Here is a 20,273-nt window from a genome sequence, read left to right as displayed (position 1 = left end):
CTCTCTCTCTCTCTCTTTCTCTCTCTCTCTTTCTCTCTCTCTCAGGCTGAGTTTGCTGGTCTTTACTCAAAGTCTAAGCACAATCACTGGTGTCAGGAGGAAATAACCAGAACGTTGGCAGACTTTCAGAATCTTTTCTTGACATGCTAAATTTGTCTTGTGTTCATTTGTTTTTGATTTGTTATTTCTTTGTGTCCCCATTTCCCATGCTTGACTTTTCAATCCCATTTATTTGTTACATTCTGAATATGGATTAAAATGCTCTTTGTAACCAGGATCTACAGAAACAGATTTGCAGTTTAGTCTCAGATAAGATGGCAAATATGCAAATAGTAATGTTTTTGTTCCCCATGAAGTGTAATCAAATACATCTTCAGTTCTTTTACAGAATGGATTACCGGACTGGACTTTGTCTGTTATTTCTTTCTTGTTAATCTTTCAACCACAAAAAACACAACTTTATTTCTTCTGACGCCTAACTTGCTTTGAGACACCTTTTAACCATTCTTCACTTCACTTTACCACCTGATGAAAATCATTATTAAATTGAGAAAATACTCACAAAACAATTTTACTGTAACTACCGGTTAAGATATCACAATACACTGCTGTCAGTTACCAGAGACACAAATCTAACAAAGTGGCTTTCATATAGAAAACAGTTGAATTTCTTCCTTGTTTTCTTTCTCTGTAAACATAAACACAAAACTTTCAAACATTTCATGTGATATATAGCTATTGAATATTTGGATTTAATTTCTACTGATGAAATAAAAATAAACACAAGGCCAGTGAAGACATTAACTGAAGATGTTACATTTTCCACTTCCAGTAACGTGCTGAATGGCTGCTTTATCTTACAGTACAAAAAGTACAGAACTGTTTGAGAGTGCTGGCTCTAGGGAAGTTATAAGTGCAGTTTGTCCTCCTAATTTCATGATTATTTCAGCAAGCAAACTGCACATTAGTGAGATTACTAATAGATCATATAAATTATATTCACAAATAAACTTTTTACTGTAGACAATGGAGTAGAAGCGCTGCTGGGTCTCTGTGGTAATCACGTACAGGTGTTCTTTGGATCCTTCAGAGGCCTGTACTACGAAGCAGGATTTGCGGTTATAGAGGTAACTTCAGGGTTAACTCTGGGTTTTCTGTGCTACAGAGCTGGTTCACTTCTTACCGGGGTAGATCAACATGGTAACTGATGCTGAACGGCTAACCTGTGTTCCAGATCAGAGATCAACTCCTATAAAAGCACCTCCTACTGACCAATCAGAGCTCAGTGCGCTGATTGTATGATAATATTACACACATACGAAGAAATTTAAGTCATTATACAGACTAAAAACAACACAGTTTAAACTGACAAATACAGGAAGGACAGCTGACTTTATGCGGTGGGTGTTTACCGCTTTAAATTTTATTTTTATATATATATTTCTTTACTTGCTCTTGAGTCCGTTTCACACCGCCAGAGAGGGGTTAAGCAGCTGAAATGATTTTTAAACACTCATAGACGCTATGTTATAATTGTAGAGTTAATAGATATGTATTACATTCATCTACTATTCCCGTAAACTATATTTAAACAAGTACACTTTGCTTTTGAGTATTCCGTTAAATTAATAAATCTGTTAATTTACTCATTCCCACATCGGAAGTTTTTTCTTTTACCAGCTGTCCTTCCTGCATCTGGCAGCTTCAACTGTGTTACTTTTAGCCTGGATTAAATGTTTAAGTTCTTCGTATTTGTCTAATATAGTTTACTCTTTGTTAAATGTGGCGCTCTGCCTGTCTGTCCGTCAGTAGTTCATGTCTGTGATTGGTCAGATGCTGCAAACACCTCCTCGTTCGTGTGAACGCTCTCATAACGAGTTTGGAAAACCCTGGGTTGATTTACCGAGTTGATAACCAGCTTCGTAGTACAGTTTAGCGAGATCTCGTTTGTTAGGTTAAGTGAACATACCCTGGGTATGTTGAACTCGCTTCGTAGTACAGGCCTCAGGTGTACTGGGCTCATTCAGTCTTGTGAAGGGCTCATTGCATGGGTGGAAAAAAGTACAAAATGCAAGTCTCCCTCAAAAACACTGTAGTGTTTGAACAAAATGAAAAATGCCTTTATTTTACATGGAAATAATAGTTTAAAATGACCAACACGTTGCGACCAACATAGGTCTTCATCAGGGTCACTGTGAGCATTCAGCAGTAGCTTGCACACCTGTATTGTGTCATACTAATCAGTAGAGTGGGAGGGTGGTTCTCCATCAATGAGCAAGCCTATTGGTGGAAAAACAAGGAAATGACACATCATTAATAGGGAGGAGAAAGAGAGGGGAAAAAAAGAAGAAAAAAGGAAAAAGGGGAGGGGGAATTAAAAGGAAGTGAAGGAAAGAGCAGATGAGAGGTAAACATAGATGACTAACATAAAGACAAATATGATACAATGGACTACTAAGTCAAGGTGGACCTATACTTTCTTAATACTTAATGTGTTGTCTTATTTTGAAGGAGTCTGAAATGTCGTCACTGTTTCATGAGGAGTTCAATGTGCTCAATGTAATGTGCTGCACAAGGAAGAGGAAGATCTGACTGATTTAATAGTTGTTGTTTTTATTATATTCTGGTGTGAGATGTGACCAAAGACAAAGAGCCTCTCTGGTAAGACTTTTGAAGACACAGGCACACCAAATGACACTTAAATTAAAGTACATATTACACTAAAAAGTATCAAAAGTAATTTTAATTTAATGATAAAGTGAACCTTGAACGCCACATCTCTCGTAACGTTACCATCGTTACCATCGCTCCGCTGTCTCCAGCGCATATATAAAGTTGCTATGGCAACTTCGTGGCGAAAATCAAATCAGCATAAGTAGTCAGTTTATTTTTTTATTTCCAAACATTTGGTAGTTTCTTGGTTGAACTGTTGCAAATACTGGTGTAAAAACCACAACCAGGAAATCCTGCTGAAAGCTGCTGAAACAGAGAAGACATGACTGGTGTTGAGGATGTTCAACTGGACCTGAGGTAATGAAACCTGTTATTATTCTGTGATTTAATAACGCATAGGACAAGCTGGTCTCTGTGGAAGTACTGGGGGATCATATTGAGAGGGAAGCTCTCTGCAGCATCGTCCTGTGGGGCTTTCTTTCACAACAAAGCTGCACATTATCCCTCACATAATGCAGTCTAATCCATGGGATATATGTGATCATTTTAAGGAATGGAAATGTACTTTTTATCCATGAAAGAGCATGATATGTCTGGTGACTTATGAACCAATATAATAGGCAAATGTAAAGATTTATATTTAAATAAATGTCAGTTAAGTCCCTATCTGTTGCTGGAGGACATAACACAATGGTGATTGAGTCTATATGGCCCACTGGTGGAAGTATAGATAGATAGATAGATAGATAGATAGATAGATAGATAGATAGACAGAAACTTTATTGATCCTGAGGGAAATTCAAGTTTCCAGCATCACAGCTCCATAGTGCAAAACATGTTAGTAAAAAGATAGTTAAAAAGTTAGTAGTACAAAGTACAAAAAAATGTACCAGATATAAAAATACAAGGAGATGAAGAAAACTGTTAAAACTGAATATAGTGCAGGTTAACAGCTGTGATACAGGACTATTAAAAAAGTGAATTTTCAATTTCAATATTTCTAGAATGCAGTAATATGAACTTGGTGTCTGTCTGTGGTGACCATAGATGACCATAGATGACCATAAATGACCATTGATATAAAACAGTTGAAACAGTTGTAAAACTGTTTTATATCTATGGTGTTGACATTCCTGGAAAAGGAATGTTGTATTACAGTTTTTCTCCATTGTATACACACAAACTATACGCACAAATCTGAAAACTTGAAGCTGTATACAATTGAGAACAACTGTAATAAAGCATTTTTGTTTCTGGGAATGTCACCACAGACACCAAGTATGTAATACTACAAATCTATAAATATTGCAATACTTTCATCAGTGGGCCACAGACTCAGTCATTATTGTGTTACCTTGTTCGGCGATGGATAATGACTTAACAGACATTTATTTAAATGAAAATCTTCGAGATTAACACTTTAAAGGTCCCATATTATAAAAAAAGTGAGATTTTCACGTTTTTTTATTATAAAGCAGGCTGAAGTCCTATATAAATACTGTGAAAGTATCGAAACGCTCAATATACAGAGAAATACACACAGCCCGTATTCAGAAACTCAAGCTGTCAGGATTTCTGTACATTTGTGATGTCACAAATATACTATATTTAGACCCTTTACACAGATTTAAACATAAACATTATAAATGTGTTCCAGTTTATTCCTGGTTGCAGTGTATGCGAATTACATAAGCTGACAGGAAATACATATGGACCCAAGCTGTTGCCTAGCAACGCAATTCTGTTGCAATTGCATCGCAATTCCGTCGAAATGGGCTGAAACGGAGCGTTTAAGACAGAGGGTAAATACAGGCATATTCAGGCCGACAGTATGAGGAAAATAAAGTTTTTTTTTTAACATGACAGCATGTAAACATGTTCTAGTAGAAACACAAAATACAAGAATGATCCTGAAAATGAGCACGATATGGGACCTTTAAGTCCCATCAGTTCTGCAGGTGAGGAATGGTGTCACAGGTGGCACTAGTAGCTGATTATGAAGCTGACAATGATTATGATGTGTGATATGGATGATGATACATGGATGATACATGATATGTATCCATAAAACAAGGGATGATTAATACATACTGTACATATGTCAGCACTAAACTCTCTTTTTGCTGCTTCTATCTATATGTCCCACTTCTCAGCAATGTTGTTTTATATGTGTAAATGTCACTATTGTTTCTACTGCTTTTAACAACTGTGCGTCCTTTTCCATCATTTAAACTGCATGTCCTGATTTTGTTTTTGTTGTGATGTATTTTAGGAGGACTTTTAAACTGCATGTCCTGTTTTATGTTTTTGTTCTGGTGTATTTTAGGAAGACCTTTAAATTGCATGCCCTGTTTTTATTTTGATGTACATTAGGATGCCTTCTGTAACACCTTGGCCAGGGACACATTAAAAATGAGCCATTTGGCTAATTCTGGCATTTTTTTATACCATGTGTATTTATTAATTTGCACTGTCCATTCTCAAATAAACTAGACTACTGTGGATTTTGAGAACGTTACTACTATTACATTTGAATTCATAAAGACCAATCTGTAATTGAAATGTGGTATGCTATTTACCTGAGAGTGTGGATTTAGAACCTCTTGTTTACAGTAACATCTCTTGATCCCTTTTCTTTTCTTTTTTTTCTCTTAGACAAGAAGATGAAAGTGCTGATTACAAATCAGCACTTTCATCAGTAATAATTTTCACGGATGAAGAGGAATCAGACAGAAGACAGATGCAAAACAGCTGGCTGAAGAGACTGCGATCTAACTGGCAAGCTGTTTTGATTGTGATTTTGGTGGTGCTTTTTTGTAGTGTGACCGCTGTCCACATTGTTCAGATGTATGAACTGCAAAGACTGAAAGCGGAATCACAGCTTATGGAAAAGACCACCACGCTGCTGCAAATTCAAAACAATCACCGGCTTTCAATCCTGTCCTCCGACAAAATGGACTTCGTCTGGAAATTCTGCAACGAGACCACACTGCAGTGTGCACGCTGCGAGCCTGGCTGGGTCCTGTACGATTCACGTTGCTTCTTTTTGTCCCCGGAAACAGATACATGGGAAAGAGCTCGCAGCAAGTGTATTGCAATGGGTGGTGACCTGGCTGTTGTTTTCAATGCCGAAGACCAGGAATTCCTTACCAACTTGACTTTTGACTTCCACCAGCAGCACCCTAATGGAAGCTACCTTGCAGCGTGGATCGGGTTGCAGGACATTGTGCAGGAGGGCAACTACCAGTGGGTTGATGGCCGAAGCATCGACAAAGATGTCTTTTACTGGATGCCCCAGGAGCCAAACAACGTCATTCCCGCCTGGGACAAAGTCCAGGAAGGACAGGACTGTATTGCCATTGTCGCGCCGACGCACAGAGGACAGACACATTGGTTATACACCTGGGATGACATTGTTTGTGTTGGCAGCAGGTACTCCATTTGTGAGACCATGGCTTTCACTTAGTCCTGATTTACAGACCTGTGATGTAGCTGCATGTTGTTGGTTAAGATGTGGAAGATAAAGCAATATGGCACTCTCTCTCTCAAGCTGAATTCACTGGTGTTTACTTCAGAATTTATTTTTTGCATGCTTCTCAAATGTGGACATTTGATGTTTTTTTGTCTTATAGACAGATAATGTATAATCTATATGCAGATAGTAGAATAGCTTTGGATTTTGTCCTTAGTTGAACAAAAGCAAACATTTTGAAAATGTCATTTTGGGCTTTGGGAATTGGGAAAGTATTTTTCACTATTTGACCAAAATGATTATCAATCAATCAATCAAGAAATTGGCAGATTAATCAATAATGAAAATAATCATTAATACAGACATATAAACTGGAAAAACAAAGTTCAGAAACTTGTGTTTGGTGGATTATTTCATTGTTGTTACAATGCTAATGGTCATTGTATTTTACATCTTTGGACAGCCTGTTAATTTACCTTCGCAATGATGTCCAACAAGTAAGGATCATGTATTTGTGGGATGAGCAGCACAGCTGATTATGTGGGTAGCGCCCAAGAAAAATTTGCCAAAATGCTCCGTCAATGGTAAACAGTGTATTCTCCTGTTGGTATTGACTCTTGTTTTGAGTTGTTTGGTGGATTGGATGATTGAACTCTCTATCAGTAACAAGGAACAAACAAGACATATTGGCAATTTTACACTTTATTCATTTAATACACCGTCAGGAGCCTCAGTAGCGGTGGAAGATCCATACGCAGCCACAACAGCCTGGCACCTCCTCCTCATGCTGGTCACCAACCTGGTCACACGTTGCTGTGGGATGGCGTTCCAACCAGGATTCATTGCAGGTCAGCCAACGAGGTTGTGTTGGTCACTCTAACACGTACAGCACTCCCAAGCTGATCCTACAAGTGTTGAATTGGGTTGAGGTCTGGACTCTAGGCCGTTCCATTCTCTCTACTCCCACATTGTGGAGGTAGTCTGTGATAACCCTGGCTCTGTGGGGGCGAGCGTTGTCATCTTGGAGGATGAAGTTAGGTGCCAGATTGTGGAGATATGGGATCGCCACTGGCTGCAGAATCTCATCCCGATATCTCACTGCATTGAGATGGCCTTCAATGATGACAAGCCTTGTTTTGCCAGTGAGGGAGATGCCGCCCCACACCATGACACTGCCCCCACCAAAAGCTGTTACTCGATCGGTGCAACAATCAGCATAGCGTTCTCCACGTCGTCTCCATACTTTCACCCTGCCATCCAACTTTGGCAGACAGAACCTGGACTCATCACTGAACATGACATTCCCCCACATGTTCAGGTTCCATTGTCTTTGTTGTCGACACCAGCGCACACGGGCCTGACGGTGAAGGGCAGTCATTGCAGGCTTCCTGGTAACCTTATGAGAATACACTTTTTACCATTGGCAGAGCATTTTGGCAAATTTTTCTTGGGCGCTCCCCACATAATCAGCTGTGCTGCTCATCCCACAAATACATGATCCTTACAAGTTGGACATCATTGCAAAGGTAAATAAACAGGCTTTCCAACGATGTAAAATACAATGACCATTAGTATTGTAACAACAGAGAAATAATCCACCAAACACAAGTTTCTGAACTTTGTTTTTCCAGTATATTTGTGTAGCACTATGTTTTTGTGTCTTCAAATTTTATATCCACACACGCAACAGGACTTTTAATTCGGCAAACTCAAAGGAATCTATGCTGAGTATGTTTCTCTATCTTTGTGTTTTTTGTGATTGTGTGTACTCGACTGCATATACAGTATATGTGTGCACAACATTAACAGAGGTCAAGTCAGAGCTTCTCCACAGCGGAGGCAGGGAGGTGAACATCATAACTCTCTGCATGCAGGTCAGCAGTGAGGATCTGTCACAAATGGAGCCCAGAGGAGGCGATAACAGACCAAAAGGCCAAACAGGACGGTGAAGTCAGCGAGCACCGCGACTACTACAACGTGATCCCAGGAAAGACGTCACCCGCTGGTGGAGTAGAGGACCTGCGGATCACTAGGGAGGAGAACAAACAAGATCCTGACATACATACGTAAGAGTGAATTATTAACACCAAAACACAAACTATATTTAGTCAGATCGTTCCAAAGCTTTTAACCCCATCCTATGGCCCTCCTCAGCAGATTAAGTTACTCTGTTGTCAGAGTGAGATGGAGATGGCTTAGTTGTTCTCACATGATTAAAGGATGGAATATAATAATGATATAATGTCAAGTCAAGTCAAATCAAAGTTTGTTAAAGCCCAATATCACAAAGCATGCCTCAAAGGGCTGCACATATAATGAAAACAACAATGTGCAACATTTGTAAAACACACAGCAAACATATCTACGGTAAGTGGTCTAAACTACATACAAAGTTAGACACACACACACAATATATATTCAATAAAAACAATAGCAACATTAGCAAAATATGCAGTTTTAGTTGGATAACCACAATTAGTATTTTTGGCAGGCTAACTGAGGCTCAAGGCTGATGCGAAAAGATGTGTTTTGAGTTTACTTTTGAATGATTTGACTGAGGTAGCCTCTCAGATTTGGGTAGGAAGATATTTTCTTGAATTAAATGTGATATAATGTATTAATATTATATTATATAAGAATAGATTATATATTGTATTGTATACTGTATTGCAAGCCTGTTCAATTGGCGGCCCGTGGGTCGAATCAGACCCTTTAACGACCTCAATCCCCGTCGACCAATATGAAAAAAGTAATAATAATAATTTCTTCCAATAAGAGAGTTTATTTCCGTTCATGAACTCACGCTACTGATGCTGTTATGGACTGTTGAAAAGCAATATCTTTGTGTTTTTATTTAAATAACCTGCTAACATTCTAAGTTTCTGGGTGTTTACATTTTTGATTATTAGAAGATCATCATTTTATTAGTATTCATTTCATTAGTTATGTCTTGTTATGCACAGAAATACTTATGTTAAAAAGTTTGACCCATGCTGCTTAAGCAGAGGGAATTTAGGAGAGTGGAACTGAATAATAAAGATGTTAAATGCAACATTATGTTTATTTAAACAACAATCTACTAAGATAAAAAGCTGTATTGTTTTCACATTATAATTCCTAACTTTGCAGATCAGACAGGAAATGTAAATGCCCCGCCCCTTGGCACTTTACTTTTCTTTTTTTTCTTTTTTAAATCTGGCCCTTCTAAAAACGTAATTGAAAAGGTCTGATGCATTGTATTATGTAATGATAGCAACTGAGAAACTTGTGCTGTGCAAACATGTGCTGATAATTTTTGTGGTCAAAAGTTGTAGTCAGTATGAGCTAATACCATTAGGGCAATGCCGCCTTCTTCTTCTTCTTGTGACATGAAGTGACTGGAGTGAGTTCTTTGACGTGTGCATATACAATAAATTGTATTATAACCCACTCTTTATTTAATCCACAGTTAGTACAGTTGTAAATGTTACAATGGTTTCATATGTGTAGCATTATATTTCAGTAGAGCACTGCGTCATTTGAAGTAGCTTAAGCTGTTTTTTCTTTCTCATGACACCCCAAATAATTTTACATTTTAAAAGAAATGAATCATCTATTTTTTTCTGTGGGCCTCTGAGCTGAAGCAGTTGAGCTTGAAGGGTCGTCTTCAAGGACACCTCAGTTGTTGGTAATAACTTCCCAGAATTATTGTGCTGGTCTGGGAATTAAGTCAGCGACTTTCCGGTCATGAGCACACGTCTCTAACCTTTAAGCCATCACTGCCCCCGAACACACACACACACACACACACACACACACACACACACACACACACACAGATCTTGTGTGTGTGACTCATCTCGTGCTGTTGCAGGTCTGTTCGTTTCAGCCTGTTTCACTGTATGAGAACTGCTCCATCACAGAAGAAACTGCAGCTCCACCTGCAGGTAAAACTCATCAACACACTGCAATGTGTAACTATATTGTGTTTCTCTGTGTGTGAGAAAGTGTAGTTTAAACTAAGATTAGGATCAATTATAGTTCAGGTAAACTTTGTTTAAAATTATTAAACCAGGTTTTAATTCAATTCCATCTGTGCTTCATAATTTAAATTAAAACCCGATGAAGTAAAACTCAGTTAAATGGTTCAAAGCAAAGTCAAAGTGCAAGTGTGAGGGTGTGGGGGATCTTTAGGGGGAAATAGCAGGTCAGCAGTAATATATAAAAAATATGAATTGTGAAAGTGTATGATGGTCATTCCCATTGTAGGGACCTGCCATTTCTGGTGGCAGAGACAGTCACTTCATGAACTCAGTAACACGATCCTTGACTCTGATCTCAGTCCTCATTGGCTACAGTAACATTTCACCCAGAGGTGTGAAAATCACACAGAACAAAACCAGAGGAATGTTCTTTGTTCCTTCTCTTTCTTCTCATCTGCTCATCTCTCCTGACGTGTGAGAGGTGAGCTGCTGCGCTCTCTCTGCTCTTCATCTACTCAACCCAGGCTGACCTGGTTGAGGTGAACGGCTCTCAAGTCCAGAACTTGCAAAACAGTTCTGGTTCTGATCAATGGCCTGTTAGGAAACAGCCATTGCAACCAAGGAACCAAAAGGCAGACGACGCGAGTGCTCTGCCCTTTTCACCAGTTAACTTCAAGCTATCAAGCAAAGAAGTTAGCACCAAACTAACAGCATAGACGACATCTTTGACTTGGAACCACAACTTCAACACATGGAATCACAAACCCTTTTCTTCCATGGATTGGTAACGTACTGGGCCTTAGCATTAGCAATCGCACAGGGCTGAGCAAGACTGTCCAACTTTGATTTCTAGAAAGTACTTGTATTGATTTGGTTTAATGTTATTCATTGAGTTTGACTGTGTTGATTTATCTGTATTTGATTTTTGGGTAACTGGCTTCGCCACATCTGATGTGTTTAGTTTATGCTTCACATAGACAAGGTCTTGCATGCAAACTAACCATCTTTTCTAACCCACTGCATATCTAACACACATTAAGATCACATACAGAAACTGTGAATTAGTTAAACATAAACATACAGCTTCAGATAATCTTAACCCCATGTCCTTCTTCTCAGAAAAACAAAGAGGACATGCTGATGGCCATCTTTGATTCCGCCATCTTTGATTCAGCCATCTTTGTAGTTTTACAGTGCCCGCCATTTTGTTTGTAGGCCATACAGACATTTTGAGACAAGAACCCATCTTGTTCCCCCCCCCCCTCTCTCTCTCTCTCACACACACACACACACACTGTGTTTGGTTGTTTAGTTTAGTTATTTAGTTAGATTAATATTGTGTTTTGAACCTTTATTATCTTGTAAATAAATGATTGTGGAATATACATGCTGGTCTCTTTAATGTTGCACAAGAGTGAATAATGCCAACCTCTGCTATGTCAAGAACTCCGATATCCTTCAACCTTTACTATCTATTTTGTTATAGTTATTAATTTAATTATTAATCAACGTTCCAAATTGATAGTTTAGCATATATAATGAGACTATATTAACGTTTTGGTCATTGGTCCCTGATTCCAGGGTGGTGCCCCGTTTATTATTGATGTTTATTGATAATCTTTATTAATATTAATAATTCTATTATTATTTATTAATTAATTTGCTAATAACCAAAACCTACTAAAGTAGAACCCCTACACCATGCTCTATTATGTCTCATAAGTTGTTTCAGGAATTTTGGGTTGATACCATTTGTTACACAGATTTGATGCTAAATTTAACCATTTTTTTCCAATCAATAAATTAATAAAAATGATCAATAATCCCTCCAAATACGGATGGATATGGATGGATGGAAGGATTTCTGCAAGAACTGCATTTTTCGGCGATCGGATGGCAAGCACTTCTGTTGTGTAAACTGCTCATAAACCCCCTTATTGTCAATCTGACAAGGAAAGCCATCCATCCTCTGAATGCTTTAGGTCTATAGTTTGGGGTTGTAAAGTTTCATGAGGCTGTGATTCTCCTAAAGGTCACCACAGGTCATTTTATACAGCAAGGTCAAGTTTAAAAAAATAGTCTGACTTTATGAAATAGGGACTAACATCATCACACATGAATACAGTTGGGCTCATTGGATCCACAAGAGTCTCAGCTTTATAGTGACACCCAATGTATGTAATTCCAAGACTGTTTAGGGACCCCAGTATGCAGAAATATTCAAATACACCATTTTAGAATAGGTGAAAATAAGATATTTATAATGCATGCAAAAAACTGCATGTGATTTTCATAAAGTGGGCATGTCTGTAACCAATAGATTCCTTAGGTTTTCTAGTTTCATATGATACCAGTATCTTCACTCTAGCTCTAAAACCAAGCCTGCTACAAGTCATGGTCCTGCAAGTCTCAGAGGGATCTACCATTTGTCTCCATTAAAACACCTCAACTGTCAGTTTAAAGTTAACCACAAACAGCGTTTACTGTAAATTGGAGATTCACAACCTGGAGCTGATTTGAAAGTACTTTTGGAGTAAGATTAGATTTTAAGAAAGGTCTAGAATTAATCCTATTTATTTCAAACTAAGTTTATAGATTTGGTGCAACAGAAAATAAACCATGATATTATCATGTTTTAAAGTTAACGCTTGTTGTAGCAACCCACGCTTGTGTAGTGTTATATTCTTCCTCTGCTGTATCTCCATCAGACTCAGTGGTATCTGAGGTCAGTGCTGAACGGTGTCTCTCTGATACACGGATCCAGGACTTGATCCAGGAGGAAGGCTGGTTCCACGGCAGGTAGGCGACATCCCTCTACCTTTACTACCAGTGAATTACCAACTTTAATGTGTCTGTCTGCTAATGTATATCTCCCTCTTCCTTTCTCAGTAACTTTGTGTCCTTCATCCCAGGTTAGGAAGGGAGCAGGCGGAGTCACTTCTCACCTGTAGTGGGGATTTCCTGGTCAGAGAGAGCAGCTCTGCCTCTGGTCAGTACGTACTCAGTGGGATGGAGGGAGCCACCGTGCGCCACCTGCTGCTGGTGGATCCAAATGGACAGGTAGAGGGGAGTTGTGGTGTTGGATTTCAAATACACAAAGCATGAGGAGAGGGCGAATGGCAGCTGGCCTTAATGTTTGACCTTGTTGTTTGTGTTTTTGTGTGACCAGGTGCGGACCCGTGATCAGGTGTTTCTGAGCGTCGGTCACCTGGTGCATTTCCACATGGACAACCAGATGCCCATCGTCTCTGGCAGCAGTGAGCTGTGTCTGAACCAGCCAATCCTACAAAGACACTAGCACACACAGTCACAGCATGCATACGTTCAACACGTTTTCATCCCAACTCATCACATACCGCCGCATTGTCACGCCCCATGGCGTTACACTCCTTGCCGTCGCTTTATTTTCGGCAACAAAACCATTATAGTTACCCTTGGCGTCACTTTAGGATTAGGCAACAAAGCCGCTATAGTAGGAAGGGTAGGGTGGTAGGTTTAGGAACGAAATACGTGGTTGAGCTTAAAACTACTACGTTTGTACAGTGAAAAAACGTGACCTATGGGACACGAACAGCGGTCTCCTGGATGATAGCCCTGTGTTTGTTGGACCCATCCACCTCCCTTTTCCAGCCGTCCGGTGTGTCTCTTTTTGCTCTTTAAACTACGTCATTGTAGTGAATGGAACACCAGTGTGTTTCAAGCTGGCGCTAAGGGGTGCCTTGTACGACGGTATCGAGCGCCGACGGCTGTAACAAAAGTCTCGTTATTTGACGCCCTGGGATGCATTAGCCTTCAGCAGCGGTTCTCAGTGGTTTTGGAGTTGAGGCACAATGTGCCCAAGCAAAAAACTTTAAACCGTTCAGCACTTTTAGCTGCTTTAAAATGTTAAATCAACCAAGTCCTGTCAACATGTGAGACATGACTTCATATATTACGGTATAAACTGTATGTGCAGTAAATTCTAACTCTTGTGCACACTGTGCCTCGCCCTGTGCTGAGAACAGCCGCTGGCCAGCAGAACATCCTCTCTCTCTCTCTCTCTCTCTCTCTCTCTCTCTCTCTCTCTCTCTCTCTCTCTCTCTCTCTCTCTCTCTCAGGCTGAGTTTGCTGGTGTTTACTCAAAGTCTAAGCACAATCACTGGTGTCAGGAGGAAATAACCAGAACGTTGGCAGACTTTCAGAATCTTTTCTTGACATGCTAAATTTGTCTTGTGTTCATTTGTTTTTGATTTGTTATTTCTTTGCGTCCCCATTTCCCATGCTTGACTTTTCAATCCCATTTATTTGTTACATTCTGAATATGGATTAAAATGCTCTTTGTAACCAGGATCTACAGAAACAGATTTGCAGTTTAGTCTCAGATAAGATGGCAAATATGCAAATAGTAATGTTTTTGTTCCCCATGAAGTGTAATCAAATACATCTTCAGTTCTTTTACAGAATGGATTACCGGACTGGACTTTGTCTGTTATTTCTTTCTTGTTAATCTTTCAACCACAAAAAACACAACTTTATTTCTTCTGACGCCTAACTTGCTTTGAGACACCTTTTAACCATTCTTCACTTCACTTTACCACCTGGTGAAAATCATTATTAAATTGAGAAAATACTCACAAAACAATTTTACTGTAACTACCGGTTAAGATATCACAATACACTGCTGTCAGTTACCAGAGACACAAATCTAACAAAGTGGCTTTCATATAGAAAACAGTTGAATTTCTTCCTTGTTTTCTTTCTCTGTAAACATAAACACAAAACTTTCAAACATTTCATGTGATATGTAGCTATTGAATATTTGGATTTAATTTCTACTGATGAAATAAAAATAAACACAAGGCCAGTGAAGACATTAACTGAAGATGTTACATTTTCCACTTCCAGTAACGTGCTGAATGGCTGCTTTATCTTACAGTACAAAAAGTACAGAACTGTTTGAGAGTGCTGGCTCTAGGGAAGTTATAAGTGCAGTTTGTCCTCCTAATTTCATGATTATTTCAGCAAGCAAACTGCACATTAGTGAGATTACTAATAGAAATGATATTCACAAATAAACTTTTTATTGTAGACAATGGAGTAGAAGCGCTGCTGGGTCTCTGTGGTAATCACATACAGGTGTTCTTTGGATCCTTCAGGTGTATTGGGCTCATTCAGTCTTGTGAAGGGCTCATTGCATGGGTGGAAAAAGGTACAAAATTCAAGTCTCCCTCAAAAATAATCCAAGGCACACTGTAGTGTTTGAACAAAATGAAAAATGCCTTTATTTTACATGGAAATAATAGTTTAAAATGACCAACACGTTGCGACCAACATAGGTCTTCATCAGGGTCACTGTGAGCATTCAGCAGTAGCTTGCACACCTGTATTGTGTCATACTAATCAGTAGAGTGGGAGGGTGGTTCTCCATCAATGAGCAAGCCTATTGGTGGAAAAACAAGGAAATGACACATCATTAATAGGGAGGAGAAAGAGAGGGGAAAAAAAGAAGAAAAAAGGAAAAAGGGGAGGGGGAATTAAAAGGAAGTGAAGGAAAGAGCAGATGAGAGGTAAACATAGATGACTAACATAAAGACAAATATGATACAATGGACTACTAAGTCAAGGTGGACCTATACTTTCTTATGTAGGTTTACACATGATGAGTTCCTCAAAATATAACTATAGTTTTTTCCCTCTCTTTCTCCTCCCTATTAATGAACCCATGCAATGAGCCCTTCACAAGACTGAATCAACTTTTTATTGTGTTTAAGTTTTATTTACATGTGTAGCTGGGACATACAGGTGTAATGTGTTGTCTTATTTTGAAGGAGTCTGAAATGTCGTCACTGTTTCATGAGGAGTTCAATGTGCTCAATGTAATGTGCTGCACAAGGAAGAGGAAGATCTGACTGATTTAATAGTTGTTGTTTTTATTATATTCTGGTGTGAGATGTGACCAAAGACAAAGAGCCTCTCTGGTAAGACTTTTGAAGACACAGGCACACCAAATGACACTTAAATTAAAGTACATATTACACTAAAAAGTATCAAAAGTAATTTTAATTTAATGATAAAGTGAACCTTGAACGCCACATCTCTCGTAACGTTACCATCGTTACCATCGCTCCGCTGTCTCCAGCGCATATATAAAGTTGCTATGGCAACCTTGTGGCGAAAATCAAATCAACATAAAAAGTCAAGTTTTTTTTATTTCCAAACATTTGGTAGTTTCTTGGTTGAACTGTTGCAAATACTGGTGTAAAAACCACAACCAGGAAATCCTGCTGAAAGCTGCTGAAACAGAGAAGACATGACTGGTGTTGAGGATGTTCAACTGGACCTGAGGTAATGAAACCTGTTATTATTCTGTGATTTAATAACGCATAGGACAAGCTGGTCTCTGTGGAAGTACTGGGGGATCATATTGAGAGGGAAGCTCTCTGCAGCATCGTCCTGTGGGGCTTTCTTTCACAACAAAGCTGCACATTATCCCTCACATAATGCAGTCTAATCCATGGGATATATGTGATCATTTTAAGGAATGGAAATGTACTTTTTATCCATGAAAGAGCATGATATGTCTGGTGACTTATGAACCAATATAATAGGCAAATGTAAAGATTTATATTTAAATAAATGTCAGTTAAGTCCCTATCTGTTGCTGGAGGACATAACACAATGGTGATTGAGTCTATATGGCCCACTGGTGAAAGTATAGATAGATAGATAGATAGATAGATAGATAGATAGATAGATAGATAGACAGAAACTTTATTGATCCTGAGGGAAATTCAAGTTTCCAGCATCACAGCTCCATAGTGCAAAACATGTTAGTAAAAAGGCAGTAAAAAAGTTAGTAGTACAAAGTAAAAAAAAATGTACCAGATATAAAAATACAAGGAGATGAAGAAAACTGTTAAAACTGAATATAGTGCAGGGTAACAGCTGAGATACAGGACTATTAAAAAAGTGAATTTTCAATTTCAATATTTCTAGAATGCAGTAATATGAACTGGGTGTCTGTCTGTGGTGACCATAGATGACCATAGATGACCATAGATGACCATTGATATAAAACAGTTGAAACAGTTGTAAAACTGTTTTATATCTATGGTGGTGACATTCCTGGAAAAGGAATGTTGTATTACAGTTTTTCTCCATTGTATACACACAAACTATACGCACAAATCTGAAAACTTGAAGCTGTATACAATTGAGAAAAACTGTAATACAGCATTTTTGTTTCTGGGAATGTCACCACAGACACCAAGTATGTAATACTACAAATCTATAAATATTGCAATACTTTCATCAGTGGGCCACAGACTCAGTCATTATTGTGTTACCTTGTTCGGCGATGGATAATGACTTAACAGACATTTATTTAAATGAAAATCTTCGAGATTAACACTTTAAAGGTCCCATATTATAAAAAAAGTGAGATTTTCACGTTTTTTTATTATAAAGCAGGCTGAAGTCCTATATAAATACTGTGAAAGTATCGAAACGCTCAATATACAGAGAAATACACACAGCCCGTATTCAGAAACTCAAGCTGTCAGGATTTCTGTACATTTGTGATGTCACAAATATACTATATTTAGACCCTTTACACAGATTTAAACATAAACATTATAAATGTGTTCCACTTTATTCCTGGTTGCAGTGTATGTGAATGACATCAGCTGACAGGAAGTACATATGGACCCAAGCTGTTGCCTAGCAACGCAATTCTGTTGCAATTGCGTCGCAATTCCGTCGAAATGGGCTGAAACAGAGCGTTTAAGACAGAGGGTAAATACAGGCATATTCAGGCCGACAGTATGAGGAAAATAAAGTTTTTTTTTAACATGACAGCATGTAAACATGTTCTAGTAGAAACACAAAATACAAGAATGATCCTGAAAATGAGCACGATATGGGACCTTTAAGTCCCATCAGTTCTGCAGGTGAGGAATGGTGTCACATGTGGCACTAGTAGCTGATTATGAAGCTGACAATGATTATGATGTGTGATATGGATGATGATACATGGATGATAAATGATATGTATCCATAAAACAAGGGGATGATTAATACATACTGTACATATGTCAGCACTAAACTCTCTTTTTGCTGCTTCTATCTATATGTCCTACTTGTCAGCAATGTTGTTTTATATGTGTAAATGCCACTATTGTTTCTACTGCTTTTAACAACTGTGCGTCCTTTTCCATCATTTAAACTGCATGTCCTGATTTTGTTTTTGTTGTGATGTATTTTAGGAGGACTTTTAAACTGCATGTCCTGTTTTATGTTTTTGTTCTGGTGTATTTTAGGAAGACCTTTAAATTGCATGCCCTGTTTTTGTTTTGATGTACATTAGGATGCCTTCTGTAACACCTTGGCCAGGGACACATTAAAAATGTGCCATTTGGCTAATTCTGGCATTTTTTTATCCCATGTGTATTTATTAATTTGCACTGTCCATTCTCAAATAAACTAGACTAATGTGGATTTTGAGAACGTTACTACTATTACATTTGAATTCATAAAGACCAATCTGTAATTGAAATGTGGTATGCTATTTACCTGAGAGTGTGGTTTTAGAACCTCTTGTTTACAGTAACATATCTTGATTTCTTTTCTTTTTTTTCTCTTAGACAAGAAGGTGAAAGTTCTGATTACAAATCAGCACTTTCATCAGTAATAATTTCCACGGATGAAGAGGAATCAGACAGAAGACAGATGCAAAACAGCTGGCTGAAGAGACTGCGATCTAACTGGCAAGCTGTTTTGATTGGGATTTTGGTGGTGCTTTTTTGTAGTCTGACCGCTGTCTACATTGCTCAGATATATGACCTGCAAAGACTGACAGCGGAATCACAGCTTATGGAAGAGACCACCACGCTGCTGAAAATTCAAAACAATCAGCTGCAAGCAGAAAATCAACACCAGCTTTCAATCCTGTCCACCGACAAAATGGCCTTCGTCTGGAAATTCTGCAACGAGACCACACTGCAGTGTGCACGCTGCGAGCCTGGCTGGGTCGTGCACGATTCACGTTGCTTCTTTTTGTCCCCGGAAACATTTAATTGGGAAAGAGCTCGCAGCAAGTGTATTGCAATGGGTGCTGACATGGCTGTTGTTTTGAATGCCGAAGACCAGAAATTCCTTACCAACTTGACTTTTGACTTCCACCAGCAGCACCCTAATGTAAGCTTCCATTCAGCGTGGATCGGGTTGCAGGACATTGTGCAGGAGGGCAAGTACCAGTGGGTTGATGGCCGAAGCATCGACAAAGATGTCTTTTACTGGATGCCCCAGGAGCCAAACAACGCCATTCCCGCCTGGGACAAAGTCCAGGAAGGACAGGACTGTGTTGCCATTGTCCCGCCGAAGCACAGAGGACAGGCAAATTGGTTATACACCTGGGATGACATTGTTTGTGTTGGCAGCAGGAACTTCATTTGTGAGACCATGGCTTTCACTTAGTCCTGACTTACAGACCTGTGATGTAGCTGCATGTTGTTGGTTAAGATGTGGAAGATAAAGCAATATGTCACTCTCTCTCTCAAGCTGAATTCACTGGTGTTTACTTCAGAATTTATTTTTTGCATGCTTCTCAAATGTGGACATTTGATGTTTTTTTGTCTTATAGACAGATAATGTATAATCTATATGCAGATAGTAGAATAGCTTTGGATTTTGTCCTTAGTTGAACAAAAGCAAACATTTTGAAAATGTCATTTTGGGCTTTGGGAATTGGGAAAGTATTTTTCAGTATTTGACCAAAATGATTATCAATCAATCAAGAAATTGGCAGATTAATCAATAATGAAAATATGTTCAATTGGCGGCCCGTGGGTCGAATCAGACCCTTTAACGACCTCAATCCCCGTCGACCAATATGAAAAAAGTAATAATAATAATTTCTTCCAATAAGAGAGTTTATTTCCGTTCATGAACTCACGCTACTAATGCTGTTATGGACTGTTGAAAAGCAATATCTTTGTGTTTTTATTTAAATAACCTGCTAACATTCTAAGTTTCTGGGTGTTTACATTTTTGATTATTAGAAGATCATCATTTTATTAGTATTCATTTCATTAGTTATGTCTTGTTATGCACAGAAATACTTATGTTAAAAAGTTTGACCCATGCTGCTTAAGCAGAGGGAATTTAGGAGAGTGGAACTGAATAATAAA

The 20,273-nt window shown here is 38.6% G+C and overlaps 3 protein-coding genes across 7 annotated transcripts; all 3 read left to right on the top strand.

Moving 5' to 3' along the window:
* The first annotated feature begins 2,368 nt into the window (after positions 1-2,368).
* LOC119503929 (C-type lectin domain family 6 member A-like) lies at positions 2,369-6,488 on the top strand. Of its 5 annotated transcripts, none has more exons than XM_037795997.1 (3): positions 2,369-2,661; positions 2,961-3,030; positions 5,329-6,488. In XM_037795997.1, exons 2-3 carry the CDS (start codon positions 2,996-2,998, stop codon positions 6,137-6,139), a joined length of 846 nt encoding a protein of 281 aa, XP_037651925.1. In that variant the 5' UTR covers positions 2,369-2,661; positions 2,961-2,995; the 3' UTR covers positions 6,140-6,488. The 5 variants fall into 5 exon arrangements, with proteins under 5 accessions (XP_037651925.1, XP_037651913.1, XP_037651907.1 ...); XM_037795985.1 differs by having other exon boundaries at positions 2,370-2,661; positions 2,914-3,030; XM_037795992.1 differs by having other exon boundaries at positions 2,391-2,407; positions 2,914-3,030.
* A 2,998-nt stretch (positions 6,489-9,486) lies between these two features.
* On the top strand, positions 9,487-14,514 carry LOC119478811 (SHC-transforming protein 1-like). The gene is made up of 5 exons (XM_037753801.1): positions 9,487-9,508; positions 9,898-10,071; positions 12,816-12,906; positions 13,020-13,167; positions 13,277-14,514. Exons 1-5 carry the CDS (start codon positions 9,487-9,489, stop codon positions 13,403-13,405), a joined length of 564 nt encoding a protein of 187 aa, XP_037609729.1. The 3' UTR covers positions 13,406-14,514.
* A 1,649-nt stretch (positions 14,515-16,163) lies between these two features.
* On the top strand, positions 16,164-19,643 carry LOC119503924 (hepatic lectin-like). The gene is made up of 2 exons (XM_037795965.1): positions 16,164-16,431; positions 18,729-19,643. The coding sequence occupies exons 1-2, from the start codon at positions 16,397-16,399 to the stop codon at positions 19,558-19,560; spliced, it is 867 nt and encodes a 288-aa protein (XP_037651893.1). The 5' UTR covers positions 16,164-16,396; the 3' UTR covers positions 19,561-19,643.
* Positions 19,644-20,273: the final 630 nt, after the last annotated feature.

The sequence above is a fragment of the Sebastes umbrosus genome, chromosome 2 (genome assembly GCF_015220745.1).
Source record: "Sebastes umbrosus isolate fSebUmb1 chromosome 2, fSebUmb1.pri, whole genome shotgun sequence".
NCBI lineage: Eukaryota > Metazoa > Chordata > Actinopteri > Perciformes > Sebastidae > Sebastes > Sebastes umbrosus.
Note: the sequence above shows the minus strand (reverse complement) of the source record. Positions and strands in the feature narration are given on the sequence as shown.

Coding starts and splice junctions, on each gene's coding strand:
- LOC119503929 (XM_037795997.1), top strand. CDS start 2,996: ATGACTGGTGTTGAGGATGTTCAACTGGACCTGAG. Junction 3,031..5,328: donor GATGTTCAACTGGACCTGAG/GTAATGAAACCT, acceptor TTTTTCTCTTAG/ACAAGAAGATGAAAGTGCTG.
- LOC119478811 (XM_037753801.1), top strand. CDS start 9,487: ATGCCGCCTTCTTCTTCTTCTT. Junction 9,509..9,897: donor GCCGCCTTCTTCTTCTTCTT/GTGACATGAAGT, acceptor CTAACCTTTAAG/CCATCACTGCCCCCGAACAC. Junction 10,072..12,815: donor AACTGCAGCTCCACCTGCAG/GTAAAACTCATC, acceptor TATCTCCATCAG/ACTCAGTGGTATCTGAGGTC.
- LOC119503924 (XM_037795965.1), top strand. CDS start 16,397: ATGACTGGTGTTGAGGATGTTCAACTGGACCTGAG. Junction 16,432..18,728: donor GATGTTCAACTGGACCTGAG/GTAATGAAACCT, acceptor TTTTTCTCTTAG/ACAAGAAGGTGAAAGTTCTG.